Source organism: Gadus morhua, chromosome 20, assembly GCF_902167405.1.
Source record: "Gadus morhua chromosome 20, gadMor3.0, whole genome shotgun sequence".
In the NCBI taxonomy this organism is placed as follows: Eukaryota; Metazoa; Chordata; class Actinopteri; order Gadiformes; family Gadidae; genus Gadus; species Gadus morhua.
This window is the reverse complement of record NC_044067.1, coordinates 1080508-1095507: the sequence shown is the minus strand read 5'-3', so window position 1 is coordinate 1095507 and position 15000 is coordinate 1080508. Positions and strand designations below refer to the sequence as shown.

At 48.1% G+C, this 15000-nt stretch overlaps 2 protein-coding genes and 2 long non-coding RNA genes across 5 annotated transcripts in view; 2 read left to right on the top strand and 2 right to left on the bottom strand.

Annotated features, from left to right (window-relative positions):
- zgc:113337 (Ig1_MRC-OX-2_like and Ig domain-containing protein) overlaps positions 1 to 4155 on the top strand; it is an 11576-nt gene extending 7421 nt beyond the window's left edge. For both annotated transcript variants that reach the window (XM_030344222.1, XM_030344223.1), the window contains exons 5-7: positions 1032 to 1316; positions 2466 to 2577; positions 2923 to 4155. In XM_030344222.1, the coding sequence (XP_030200082.1) occupies positions 1032 to 1316; positions 2466 to 2577; positions 2923 to 2926 (401 nt within the window). In that variant the 3' untranslated portion in view covers positions 2927 to 4155. The remainder of the gene's footprint in view (positions 1 to 1031; positions 1317 to 2465; positions 2578 to 2922) is intronic.
- Positions 4156 to 10779: 6624 nt separating this feature from the next.
- Positions 10780 to 11942, bottom strand: LOC115533328 (uncharacterized). The gene is made up of 2 exons (XR_003974177.1): positions 11847 to 11942; positions 10780 to 11657 (listed from the first exon to the last, which is right to left on the bottom strand). It is a non-coding gene; the product is annotated as an uncharacterized LOC115533328 (long non-coding RNA).
- An 86-nt stretch (positions 11943 to 12028) lies between these two features.
- On the bottom strand, positions 12029 to 14579 carry LOC115532868 (uncharacterized). The gene is made up of 3 exons (XR_003974123.1): positions 14509 to 14579; positions 13841 to 14407; positions 12029 to 12822 (listed from the first exon to the last, which is right to left on the bottom strand). It is a non-coding gene; the product is annotated as an uncharacterized LOC115532868 (long non-coding RNA).
- Positions 13828 to 15000, top strand: part of fstl1b (follistatin-like 1b) — a 23180-nt gene continuing 22007 nt past the window's right edge. The window contains exons 1-2 of the mRNA XM_030342850.1: positions 13828 to 14034; positions 14174 to 14230. Of these exons, the coding sequence (XP_030198710.1) occupies positions 14032 to 14034; positions 14174 to 14230 (60 nt within the window). The 5' untranslated portion in view covers positions 13828 to 14031. The remainder of the gene's footprint in view (positions 14035 to 14173; positions 14231 to 15000) is intronic.

Here is a 15000-nt window from a genome sequence, read left to right as displayed (position 1 = left end):
GAGGCACCACCCAGACCTGGTGGAGGCACCACCCAGACCTGGTGGAGGCACCACCCAGACCTGGTGGAGGCACCACCCAGACCTGGTTGAGGCAGCGCCCGCGGCCACAGCCAGATATCTGAGCCCAAGTCTGAAGCGGCCAACAAGTGTTCTCAGTTCCTCCAATAACATTCCTCCAGCGCGGAGAACAGGGAATTGAAAACAGCGAGAGCCTTACTGACGGGGTCACAGCGAGACTCACATTCCACCGCCCCACCACACGCACCACCGCCTGGCGCCTGCTGCTGAAGTATAGCGTAATAATGATATAGGACAATAAAGTATCATCTGGTGATGTTAATTCTCTGCTGCTGGAGGCCTGAAAATGAAGTTGGATAATAGTATTTACGACATGAATAAGAGGATTTATTATTTAACAGATTATTTGTCCTGAAATGGGATGAATTTTAAATTCTGCATTTTATTACGTGTTACATATTGGGCTGAACGTTTAAAGTCGCAATGTATAATATTTCAACTAATAATAATAACCTGGGCATGTTATCAATATATGACAGCCTTTAACGGACTCGTCACCATACGGTCAAGCCCCTCACTTTACTCGGTTTACAAGAATCTTACTCATATCGACACTACTAAACCTACTCACCTTAAACCCCTCCCAGTCACTCTAAACCCCTCCCACTCACCCTAAGCCCCTCCCATTCACCTTTCATCCCAGTTCAGGATGAATAATGTGTGAATAATACATCAACTAATAAATCTATGTCGTGTATACAATCTTCCAACTTCATTATCAGGCGTCCAGCAGCACAGAATTAATATTCTCCAAATGATACTTCTGAGCCGGCTACAAAGTATGAATCATTTCACTATCCACGCTGTTCTCGTAGGTCTAAATCCACGCCAGTACTTGACACGAGTTGCCTCTGAGGTAGTTCCCCCTGTGCTGAACAGTAAAGCGATGCCCTGCTCTAACCCCTCCCTCCTGAGCGTCTGGCTAACCCAGCGCTCCCTGGTTCCCTCCCCAGTCCTGCCCAAACCCCAGGTCAGCTACCGGACCACCTCCCCGGGCGTGGTCGAGGCCAACTGCAGCTGCGTGTCCCGCCCCCCCGCCGAGATCGTGTGGAACGTGGAGCGGGACAACCGCACCCTGGGGCCCCCGGTCAGCACCCAGACGGCCCAGGGCGACGGCACCACCCTGGTGGTCAGCACCCTCACCGTGAGGGCGGGGCTCCTGAAGGACGTGTCCATCAAGTGCCTGGTGCACCACAGGGGGCTGGAGTCCGCCATCGCCGTGGCCATGAACACCAAAAGTCAGTCTCCTCCTAACCCCTACCCTAGTCAGTCTCCTCCTAACTCCTACCCTAGTCAGTCTCCTCCTAACCTCTACCCTAGTCAGTCTCCTCCTAACCCCTACCCTAGTCAGTCTCCTCCTAACCCCTACCCTAGTCAGTCTCCTCTAGTCTTCTCTGGTCTCCTCTCGTCTCCTCTAGTCTTCTCTCGTCTCCTCTCGTCTCCTCTCGTCTCCTCTCGTCTCCTCTATTCTCCTCTGGTCTCCTCTGGTCTCCTCTAGTCTCCTCTCGTCTCCTCTAGTCTCCTCTAGTCTCCTCTATTCAGTTCGACCGAGGGAGTCGGGTCACTGTTGGTTTAAAGCTGCTGTAGGTAAAGTTGTAGGTAAAGTCCCAGAGCAGAAAAGAGTGGAAGTGAGCAACATTTTGAACTCAATAACTAAAAAATCTCTTGTCTTTCTCTGCTCCCTCCCTACGTGGCTCCACCATTGAGAGATGACCTGTGATTGACAGGCAAGACGGATTCCCAGGTCCAATCAGGAAAGAGACGCCCTGATTGTTCAGAAATTAACGCGGGATCCGTCTCAACAGCCGTCTCACAGCGCATCTCGCTCAGTAGCAGCTGACGGACTGCTCGGCCATTTCTAACCAATCACACTTCAACAACAGCTCTTCAGTCTTACCTACAGCGCCTATAACTCCAGTGGAGTGAACACGCTGGATGTGTTTCTGGGAACAGGGGCTGGGTGAAGCTACACATTACCCAAGAATGTGGAGCAGTGGGAAGGACTTCTGGATGCGTTTAGCAAGAGAAGGGCCAGAAATGCATAACTCTCACACTCAGCCTCCTAAAGGCCCCTCCCCAGACTCCTGTCACATCAGGCCCCCCCAGCCGTACGTCATATGATGTGGAGCGGCAGGTCCATAAGTTCACCTTGAGGTAACGGGTGACAGACTGATTATGTATAATCCACTTGGGTATCACGGGGCGTGAGTGTGCATACTTTAGATGCCGTTCAGATAATATATTATATCACCTCGACACAAATCCAATCTTCCCCAGCCCCTCCAGCCCCTCCTGCTGATGACCCATGCAGACGTTCACATGAATTCATGTGAAAAACGACGTCTTCGCTGATTTCTGTTCCTCTGTTTCTGTTTTGCTGTGGCCAGTTGGAACTGCTCTGGCCATCCTGATCTCAGTGACCACGGTGGCCGCGCTGCTGGTCATGTCTCTGTGCTTCTGCCTGTGGAAGTGCTTCCTGCACAAAGATGGAGAGGATGTGTGAGTGTCATCCTACTTTTACCTTCACCTCATCACAATGCTCTGGCTGTTCTGGTCTGTTCTGTCCTTCAACCTTAAACTTCCTCTGAGTTTACAGAAGCGCTGAGTAACAGACATGGCATCCATCTCAAACTACAATCCACCTCAAATCCATTTTTTAGTTTTGCTTTGGATAAGAATCCCATCAAAATGGAGCTGGTTTTGGTTTGGGGGATTATACAACGAAAGCTTCTTCCATCATCTCTCTGCCAGCTACAGCATGTGGTTCTCCCTGCCCTCAGTAGTCACACAGAACATCAGAGGGCTACAAGACTGAAACGGTATTTCTTTCTTTCCTGTGTCCAGCTGAATAATCTCTTGGATCACCTGATGGGAAGGACCTGCCCATGAGCCAATCACATCGATTCCAAAGGTTTCGCCGAATCACCCAAGTACTGCCTCACAGCCGCCTCTGGTACAATCCCACCGTGACCCATGACATTCAGCACCACCCCGGCCCGGGTGTGTTCAGAGCCGAGGGGAGCGGGTCTGGTCCCGGGTCGCTGGAGGACCTTCTCTGTCTTCTCAGCAGGGCGACGTCCTCCTGACTACCGGGTCCCAGGATAGAATATTAAATTCACCATCGCCGGTTTACGGTCTCCTAATTACTGGTAGTTTTGTCAAATAACAGCATCTGATCAGCTCAAATAATTGTTTATGTTTATCTCTTGCATTAGTTTTACATTTAGAGGCCCGTGTCATGTGATGTATTAGTTGAAGGGTGCTGACCAATGGGATGTGTCCTTCATCTTTCTCCGCCGTCGGTGTGTGAATGTGTGTATGAATGGGTGATTGTGAGGCAATATTGTAAAGCGCTTTGGGTGGCCACTGGTTGCAGTGAAAGCGCTATATAAATGCAGTCCATTTACCATTTCCCAGTACTTTGTGTTGTGTGTGGCGGTGCTTCGTGAGTCTGTGCCTGTCTTGTATTTTCTATAGTAATGAAATGTTAGACTCCCTGGGGACGGGACCATGTCCAGCATGGCTTGAATCATTTGCCATTGCAATGCTGAGGCCATATTGGTGGGTTGATGGCGTATACTAGCCTTGCGCTGTTTGTTTGCATGTGCGTGCGTGTGCGCATGTGCGTGCGCATGTGCGTGTGTGTTGACTGAACAAAGCTGCCCTTGTTTCAACAGAGCATGTCTTGTTACTGTCACCAGAGATGTCTTCTCTCAGATTCACCTGTTGTGGTGCACTTGAGAAACTGTGAACTCATATATAATCTATACTTATAAATTACTCTGGGCCACAAACACTTTGTAATTAGGGTGATAAACCTATTTCGATTTTATTTTCTGGTATTTATAGACAAGCTTTGGAAGGTTATCGCTAAAGTCCTCTTCTACCTAAAAGCTTTCTAAACATCTTCTGAGTCTTACCGCCACACAGCTTATTTTATGTTGGATTCAACCATTTATTTTAGTTTATGTCGTAATGTTACCTTGTACAAACGTGACGCAAAAGGTTTTATCCTTTAAAAACAAAGACTGAACGACCACTTGTGTGACACACACACATTAAAGGTATTTAAAATCAGCTTGTGTCAATACAGTACACATTCCTTCTTGTTTTCTTTCTTTGTCCCAAATCCTAAACAGGCTAACATAAGGTTAGCCGATCGCTCCAGGAACACAGGAGGAGGAAAGATGAGTTCTGTGGAATCCTTGTTTCATCTCCAGTTGTGCCGTCCAGATGCTTCTTAGTCCTCTGGCCTTTGATTCGTTTGAGTGAACTCGCAGGCACACTCATCCGTCTTCATCACTCTCAGAAGAAGCCTTGGTCTCCCTAGCATGCCTTCGCTGCCCGCAGGGAGCAGGTGATTGGCTGCAGATGATCCACAAACACGCGCTGCTGTGCCGTTATCACAGCCTTTCAGAGCTACTCCTCCTGTTGGCTCGACCACTTGCTATGAAATATATGTGTCGATAACTTGATTTATTGATGCTACCATGAGGTCCTTTTCCCTTACATGTTTTGCTTGAGAATATATAAACTGCCTGAAGTTAAATTCCTTCCTAATCCAAATGTGTGTATTTTAAACATTGATCCTTCATCGAACACTCATTCACAGCCTGCCTGTTCTTTAACACGATTTATATTCCATCGCACTCTGACAAACGTCTACACAAACACACCCACACATGTGCACACACACAGACACACAAAAAACACACACGTACACACACTGGATGACCTCAGGGCTGATAGAATCAGGCATGCCTCCCACAATGCCCCCGCTAGTCCCCATGCGCTCCATCTCTGTTATTTCAACCCGTCCTTTGTCTACTGTGTGTGTGTGTGTGTGTGTGTGTGTGTGTGCGTGTGCGTGTGCGTGTGCGTGTGTGTGTGCACAGCGACTCCCTAGACATGTCCGCCTGTGTGTTTGTGTTGGTTTTGCGGTGGTCTGTAACAGAGGCTGTAACGTATGATTTTGTGAATCATAATAATAATTTACTCCAGTGCTCATCATTCACACGGCCTTCCGCACGACCTCATCTTGCATTCTGAGGGCGTAGTGTCACATGACATTCAAATTGTGACATTAGGAAAAGCGCATTATTCAGGAGGGAAGCTTTGACATTTCTGCACGAGTGAATGCCATTGTTAGATGAAAAGAGGCTATTGTTTCCAACTTTGACTTTGATCAAAATAAAATTATATATATAATCTTTCTTCTGATCTAACAAAGAGTTATGCTTTCGAGAGGACAACTTCTGATGGGATGATCGGAGCCCTTCACTAGTTCAAGGGGCTGGACGTGTTAAAGTCCCTCTCTGCCCACCCTGTCTTCCGAGCTGATCTACTGCGGGGCGGTCTGGGGAAAGACCTGCCCACAGAGCGTCCGTCTGGCGTCTGGATGTGTCTTAAATGTGAGCATCATGGATGAGTAATGAAGTGGACCGTCTCCGTTTAGGACTTGAACGTGTCCAGGGAAACGACATCTTGGTCCATTTAACGTCTCAGTATTCGCTTAATCTGCGCCAGAGGTCCGCTGGAGGAACAAAGGCTTAGCGGAATAATAAGAGACCTTATTCAGAGCCCCCGCCACATTAAGGAAATAAGTTAGAAGTTAAATAAGAATTTAAATAGCCTTTTTTAGCAGTTACAAAGTGTTTTACAAAGACAAAGAAAAAGGAAACCACCGACACAGAGCACATACAAAGGAAATACATTCAACCGTACAAAGAAAAACGCATCACACCCGAACACAGAAAGAAAGATCTTCAGCAGCCCGGAGCCCACCACAATGCAATGATGTGCAGATCCAGTTAAGTGGCAAACTCAAAGTGATACGCAATATTGAGGTACCTAGGTTACAAAAAGGTTTGTAAGTAAGAATATAGTATCTGCCTGGGAGCCCAACTCTGTGGGCCCCTGATTGGATGTTTGCCCCTTCATGATTTCCTCTGACAGCCAAAACGCAAGACCAGATATGACTATGGAAAGACACTACAGAATGACATTCATTGAGGTTTTCCAGAACAAGGACTGGTAACTTGGAATAAGCACTGACTTACTCAGTCCCAGCGCTGATGATGGTCTTGATTGAAGCGTCGTGGTGAAGTCCGCCCCCCAGTGGTGGTCCTTCAAATCGCACTTGGACCTGTGATTGTAATGATGCGTCTCAGTTATCAGGGTTCACTACATGCCCTGGAGCCTTCACCTGGTGTACTCTGACTGAGTCTACTCAGTTAAGTGAGAATTATGTTGAAGAAATATTGAGTGGGACATCATTTCAAAAGCCCTGTAAACACTCAACCTCCCAAATATGTTTATACCATTTATGTTAGTCAAACATAAGTAACCTAATGAAACTTTAGTTACATTGATTGTGTGTAAAATGGATGATTTATTTTGAAAACAGACTTCATGATGAGTGTGTGTTCTGTCTAACTGCTATAGCGCCATATGTGGTCTCACTGTGCTTCGTGTATCAGACTGTACAACAGCGTCCCCAAGTGCTGGACCTGGAACATATGCACTTTTCTGGAAATGGGGTCTTGGTATAAAATTCGATTTTGTTAGCTCAATGCTCTTTGGGCACTTGCACACTAGACTCCTATAAACGTTAAAGTGCTCTTATTTTAGCACCAGGAGTGCGATAAACCGCTAAAAGCAGTTTTAAAGAAAGGCAAGGGTAAAAGACAACGTTATTTTGTGAACGAGTGAAGGAACTACTCAGCCAGTCTGCTAAACTCACCACAACCCAGTAGTCTTTTCTTTGATAATGGCCCTGACAGAAAACAAAAGGTGGGCCTTACAAACACTCAAGTACGAGGCCTGACTTTTACTGGTCCTAAACCATTTGGACACTGGTCCTCATCTCTACCAGAGGGCCGCCCTGGCGGTTCTGTGCTCAACGGTCGAGTTCAGCGGCAGCAGTAATCAACGGCATGACTTTCGCGCCGGCGGTAAAGGTTTCCATTGTAACAGCGAGCTCCACCAATCAAGGACGTTGTGTTAAACTTTCGGATTGTGGGTAGTGTAGTGCTTTTAAATGACATCTGATAAAACACATTTCTTGAAACATTTCTTTATCTTTTGGTTTTTACAGGAGCATAGGCTTTTACACTCTCATGGCTCGTGGTAAGTATAACCTGGATGGTTACGACATAATGGCTTTTAATCAAAACCTCTATGCCGAATATGAATGGTTGTGTGCGTAGTGCGTTTGCGTATGAGCTCGCTAATGATAGCTTTAGGACATTTTATATTTTATAACATATTATCCTCACAATTTTAATTTTGCTTAAATCTAACCTACATTGCCTTCAAGTTATAATAAATCTAGAGGGCAGAAGGGCAACCAAGGAATGAGGGCAGACTCAATCTTTGTATAAATAAATGAAGTTTTTTTTAATGAAACGACAGGGTAGTAAACGGTCGGTCAGCCATCTGTTAAAGCGAGGATACAAAAATGTATATTGACCAAGGCAAACAATGTTGCTAACATTTATTGTCATTTTTTAACAATGTGTCCTACGGCCTGCAGTCATTTTGACCCTCTGTGGACGGTAGCCATAATGGCAGACAGTGCTATAGTAGCCAAACATGCTAAGCATACACAGTTTACCTTAGAGAGAGAAACGAGAGATATAACTTATTCAAGTACCACAAAACGTGTATTACATTGGCCAATTGCCAACTCATGCTACTGGAGTTAAATATAATAATGAATGCCCATTGAACACGAAAAAGTTAAACAACTTTAAAAGTATATTTCTTAGGTGTGGATAGAAAAGTGTAAAGAGAAGTCGATCCCAAATGCACTAGCTATTTGTGTCCCAGCCAGCACCGTTTTAACATAAAGTCGTCCAGCGCAGACCTACTTCTCATCTAAACTATGCCCCCTGACATTCAGTTGGGTGATTATTTTTGCCTCTTTATTCATTAATTAGCCTTTCCCTCTGTGGAGGAATAATATTCTCCTTATTTGAATGCCCATGGGGTCCCGGGAAGGGAAAGAGGGCCATTACTAAAAGTGAATTACTAAGGGAGGAAAAGTCAACCGTGCCACCATCACCCTGGAGGCTGGCTGAAGGTCCTGTCTGCACTGCTGATTCTCCAGGGCTGTTGAGCAGCAATACGGACATACGTACCACTCCTCAGATATATGGAAGGGATAATGTACAGGGAGCCGGTCATTATTCACACTAAGGACCGGTCTGCCTCAGCATTCTGTAATTGAATCGTCACAATTGAGTACTCAATCGAGTGTAATAAAAGATCACATAGTATAATAGGAAGCTATTAGTGGGTCACTAGTGACACAAATGGCATAACTAATCACAAGTGGTTTACTAGAGACAAGAAGGGTGTAACTATTCACTAATGGGTCACTAGTGACAAGGAGTTCCGTTTCACATTGAGTCGACAGCACGAGCCGCTCCCCCAAGGCAACGCCAGACCATAATAACCCCTGTCTGCATGTCTACAGTATGTAGTAGGTGTTGCCTCTCTGAAGGCTGCCAACTTTACTGATTCTGTCTCCATCACCTCCACCCTCTTTCATCCACCCTTTGTGGTGCAGCCGAAGCCTCCAGCCTTACCCTGCCTCTGCCCTGGCCTCCAGCAGCCTCCAGCCTTACCCTGCCTCTCCCCTGGCCTCCAGCAGCCTCCAGCCTTACCCTGCCTCTCCCCTGGCCTCCAGCAGCACCAGCCTTACCCTGCCTCTCCCCTGGCCTCCAGCAGCCTCCAGCCTTACCCTGGCCTCCAGCAGCCTCCAGCAGCCTCCAGCCTTACCCTGCCTCTCCCCTGGCCTCCAGCAGCACCAGCCTTACCCTGCCTCTCCCCTGGCCTCCAGCAGCCTCCAGCCTTACCCTGCCTCTCCCCTGGCCTCCAGCAGCCTCCAGCCTTACCCTGGCCTCCAGCAGCCTCCAGCCTTACCCTGCCTCTCCCCTGGCCTCCAGCAGCCTCCAGCCTTACCCTGCCTCTCCCCTGGCCTCCAGCAGCCTCCAGCCTTACCCTGCCTCTCCCCTGGCCTCCAGCAGCCTCCAGCCTTACCCTGCCTCTCCCCTGGCCTCCAGCCTCCCCTCCAGCCTCCCCTGGCCTCCTGCCTCTCCCCTGGCCTCCAGCAGCCTCCAGCCTTACCCTGCCTCTCCCCTGGCCTCCAGCAGCCTCCAGCCTTACCCTGCCTCTCCCCTGGCCTCCAGCAGCACCAGCCTTACCCTGCCTCTCCACTGGCCTCCAGCCTCCCCTCCAGCCTCCCCTGGCCTCCTGCCTCTCCCCTGGCCTCCAGCAGCAGCAGCGCTGCCTGTCTACCCCACAACCTCCTCCCCCCTCACGGCCTCGTACTGCTGGCTCGATGACTTCCATCTCAAGGCTGTCCAGTAGGTCTGAAGATAACCGCAGAGAATAACATGCTGTGTTCCCAATGTGTTCTGGGTGCTGGTGTTTGACGTGAAGGAGAACCCATCCCTTGGACACACATGCACACACACTCACACACTCAAACACACACACACACACACGCACACACACGCACGCACGCACGCACGCACGCACGCACGCACGCACGCAGGCACACACACACACACACACACACACACACACACACACACACACACACTCACACACACACACACACACACACACACACACTCACAGGAGAGGAGCTGGATAAACACCAGCCGAGGGGGAGGACTTGAAGAGACGAGACATTACCATACTGAAGGGCACGAATCAAATATCGAGATTATATACAAAATATATTGATTATGTACAGTGATCGATATCCCCCCCATAAAAAGGGCTGTGAAGCAGCTCTAAAAGGAAATCTTAAAGTACTTCATGAGATGATTACATGAAAGATTTCACATACGGAAATAATTCATGTTGAAATACCAGCCCCCGAGTTCTCATGTGATTTGTCTGAATAAATGAATATTGAGGAGGGACATAAGCGATCATCTTGGCTTATCCGATGATACACCAGGGATGGAACGATGGTCTAATGCTGTCAGGCTAATGATCAGAATAATTCCACCTTCCAGCATAATATGGACTCACTTTGCACGTCCGATTGGCTGTGAAGTCATTAGGGTGCCAGGCATGACGTCCACGACGTGAAAGTCTCACAGTGTTGTTAAGAGATGTCAGGTTATCCGTCTAGAACTGCCCGGGTGTCTTGTTTTGAAGGAGAAACTGAGTGAGTGGACTTTCTTAATCAAACAGGAATTAAAAAACGTGAATATACATTTGAGTGCTTATAAGGATCACAATGATACGTTTTTGTTGTTTTGTTTGCAACACATTCAGAATTAGCAGATGGCTGGGCCGTGAGGTTTCTGCTGTGGGCTGCAACGGCTCTTCTCTTCTCATGTGAGTTTAGATGTGTTTTTAAGATCAATCGAGACCATTTTAATGTTACATGCTGTATTTCTGTCATCTTTATTATCTCTGTTTGGTTGCTCACCATGTGTTTACCCACCACGTGTCCTCAGGGCTTGGCCGTACACAGACAGCGCCTGGACCTCAATGCAGGAAGGACAAGACCCTTCAGGGCTCAAGACAGTTTATTATGTGGACGTGGAGTCATGTTTAACTGGCTGGCATCGGTGCCAACAAATCAACTATTACTGGCGCTGCATGTCACGCTTCAAACCTGGGCTGTCTCAAACATTAGTGGATGTCTGCCATTTAAATTAATCAACTTTTGAATTGGATAGAACACATGTTTTATTGGCATAAACTCCTAAACATAAAGCCTTTCAGAACAACATTCAATCGGGGTAATGTAGAGTTTTCCCGGCCACAAGTCCCTTGGATAAAATAATTACTGAAATATCCGCCAATTAACTAAAGATGTGAATTCATCACGCGAGACATCAAGACATAAACAGCAGGAAACCAGAGACAGACATGTCCTCAATATCAACTCACGCTCAGGCAGGCAGTCGAGGAAAGGGGAAAATGCAGCCTCTTGGGCCAGCAGGGGGTGCTGTAATGGCCTTTTTTAATCCCCTCTTAACAACAGAACAACACAACATTGTGTGCAAGCGTCTGCGGGGAAGTTTTCCAAATACCAGGTTAATGAGCGAATGTCCTCACTAATGGCCGCCTCTAGGGTTCTGCGTCGTGCCGTCATGATTCAATGTTCTCTGTTTTCTGATGACTCAGGAGGTACTAATGTAGGAGGAAACAGTGTTTATGTGGGCTGGGCCCTTCGGGGGAGCGAGTGGGTCTGCAGAGAGCACCCACGCGTTCTCCTCCCTGCTAGGATCGCGGCCCCCTGCAGTCTCCGCATGAGTCTGCGTTCTTATCTCCACGCTCCTCCATCCAGACCCCTGCCCGTGGGCGTCTCTTCAGGCTCTGCTCTCAGGGCCTCTCAGCCTCCCAGAAATCCCAGAAAACCAGGCTCATCTGAGGGGGAAACTGCCAGAAACCTCCCATACTGCAGCTCATCATAGCTCCACTCTGGGGCCTGCAGATGGCCCGTGTTGGTACACGGATGAGGCACCTGCTCCATGAACACATGAGAATGCCAATTCAAACGTAGTGCCTGTTTGCACGTGGGTTGTCTTCTGAGAGGATCTGGTCTGCTGCCCCCGCAACAGAATACACACATGGCCAGCATTCAGTGAGATGGGAGAGGTATTATAAATTAAAAGCAAGAACACATTTCTCTGAGGCCGATCAATAAGGTGTGAAATACCAAAACACAAACACACTCAACTCTCAACACACTCCTCAGACACACTCACTCCTCTCTCCTCAAACACACTCACTCCTTATCTCCTCTCCTCATCGCCTCTCCTCGTCTCATCTCCTCGTCTCCTCTCCTCATGACGAGAGACCAGTGTTTTGTTCATCATGTGATCTGAAACTAAATATAGGAAGCCAACGTTTCATTACATTTCTTTAGCATTTGATGCAAATGAAGCACAGGCAGAAACCAATGGCTCACCTGAACCCCTGTCAGGTGACCCTCACACCTGAGACCCCGCTAGGACCAGGGCAGAGGAGATGATACGCAGCTCGTGGACGAGGGCTTCTGTCTCCTGTGCCTTTAAAAAAGATGATCATGAAGCGAGCTGATTGGCTGCAACAATGTCTAATGAATTGATTACATTGTTGATTCAATTTCCATTCACACACTGCCAATTTGTGTGTGTGTGTGTGTGTGTGTGTGCGTGCGTGCGTGCGTGCGTGCGTGCGTGCGTGCGTGCGTGCGTGCGTGTGTGTGTGTGTGCGTGTGTAAGGTGCCCGCACCAAAGCTCTGGCAAACGGAAGACAAATGAAAATTCAGTGGTGCTGTAAAACACGATTTGCATTTCAAGCAGATTCATTAAAGTCTCGATGTGTAGAGTCCGGCCCCTCCCCCTCCCAGCCCAGCCAGCAGGCAGAGCCGTCAGCATGAACAACTCAACAGGGTTCTGTCCACCCTGCCTGGCTGTGAACTGGGTGATTGGAGGAGGTGGAGCAGGTCGGCTGGTAACCGGAAGGTTGCTGGTTCAAGTGTGGAGGTGTCCCTGAGCGAGACGCCTCACCCTAACTGCTCCCGACGAGCTGGCGGTCCCCTTGCATGGGTCACACCACCGTCGGTGGGTGAAAGTGTGCATTAATGGGTGAATGTGAGGCATCACTACCACCCCCGCCCCAACACCGAGCCCCATCGTCCCCATCACCCCTGCTCCATCTCCCTGTTCTGTTTTGTGGGGGCTCTAGACGGGGTCCATGATGCAGGTCATCTCTTCCTCCATTCTACCCAGCAGCATGCAGAGAAGAGGAGAGAAGGTCAGGCGTCTGGTGAAGAATTTATTAAAGTATTTTTTTTCTTTATTTGTCTGAGTTACTGCATATGCGCCTATGCAGGTAATCACCATGCTACAAGGTACTGAATGCTAACAGGGTTTATTTACACCGAAAGACCAACGCGGACAGAATAAGAATCCCTCTCACACACACACCCAAACACGCGTACACACACACACACGCACACACACACACAAATGCACACAAAGGCAAACCCGCGCACACACAAACAAACAATGCAAACACTCACACGACATGCATACACAAAAGCTAACAAACATGAGTGCACAGACACACACACTCACACAAACGTGCACACACACCAAGCCCTGGAGGATGTAGTCGCTGCATCTACTTAAAAGGTATATTTCCTTTGAGGGCTTATAGATTCATGCATAAATGATGGCTTTACAGTAGGAGCTTTCCTGGGTTTTATTCAGAATTCAAGGTTTGCGTGCAGTGGCAGATAGGCTGCAAGGACACAGCCAGTATGCTGCTAATCAGGTGTAATTACCCTGATCTAGGACACACACACACACACACACACACACACACACACACACACACACACACACACACACACACACACACTGAGGGGTGTTATAATGCATAAAGCATACACATGGACAGAGGGAGGGAGAGAGAGAGAGAGACACACACACATACACACAGGGGTTTATAAACCCTACACATCGCAAAATGTGACAGACATATGTGAGAATAAATCAATCGAATGCACGTTATAACTTGATTGGAATATATTAATTATTATATCAATTTATTTATATATGCATATATTTAGTTAAGTTGCTTCTGTTACAATACAAACTCGGAGGCTCGACTCTGTAAACAGTGAGCGGAGTCGGTGAGGACTACAGCTCTGTAGTTCTACAGAGCTAGAGCCGAGCTCATTAACGACCCGCTTCAGCCTCATCACACACGGAGAAAGCCCGATCCTCCAGCTCACCTCCTCCTGTTCCTCCTCCGGTTCCTCCTACTCGAGGTGGAGCCGTCCCTCCCGCTACAGACCTTCTCATTGGCCACGTCACGTCGGAGGGGGAGAAGCGAAGAGCAGGCATTCCTCAGCGCCTCAGACCTCCACCACACCGACACCACCTCTCCTCCGCTCAGGAACACCACCCTCTTACCGCTATCAACATGGTAAGGAACCAGCGCCGGGTCCGGGGGATACCTCACGCTTTGTTTGGCCATGTTCCTGGGTTATCTTAAATGTTGGTTTTCCACGCAGTTGAACGTAATGAACTTTGGTGTCTCTGACCGAACCCTCTCCCTCGTCCAGATGTTCCGGAGCGCCGCTGCTCTCGTGCTCCTCTCCCTGGCGCTCTCCACTGCGGAGGTAAGTTTTGTTAAACGTCACTTTATGTATAAACGGACCTTTGGATGGTAATTCGTTGAAGGACTGCTGGTGAAAATCGCTGATCGCGTTCAGTAGGTATGGTTTTCTGGTCTCCATGGCCGAACCTAAACTAGTCCGCCTGACCTCACCTCTGGATCCGTCCGTCCGTCTGCTGGGCTGATGAGACGGAGTTATTACCCATGGGTTCGGTTTATTAAGATCAGTTCAACCCAATCATTTCATCCTCAACATGAAATTAATTCAGACCATAAACTTACCTGATAGACGTCACCCACCGCTACTGAGTAAGTAGCCCTGACTGCATAGCTGCTCGGTGACATCACGACAGGAAACCCAAAGGAGAGAAGGTTCACTGCTACATGTTTATATGCATGTGACGTGATGTCAATTCAAGATGTCACATGTTGACTCTAACTTAACTTTGACCTCCACAGCTAAAAACCCAACAAAAAAAGCAGTCCAAATTAATTTTTTGACAGGATCAAAATTATTATAGGCAGCTGCGATGGGATGGGAGGAGGGGTTTAATGTGTAATACAAGCTGTGTGTGTGTGTGTGTGTGTGTGTGTGTGTGTGTGTGTGTGTGTGTGTGCGTGTGTGCGTGCGCGTGCGCGTGTGCGTGTGTGTGTGTGTGTGTGTGTTTGAGGGGTGGTCTATGCTAAGCTCTAAGCAAAGTTCCCACAAAACGAATGTAATTGCCGACCAATCAGACACACACACATACACACACACACACACACACAAATACA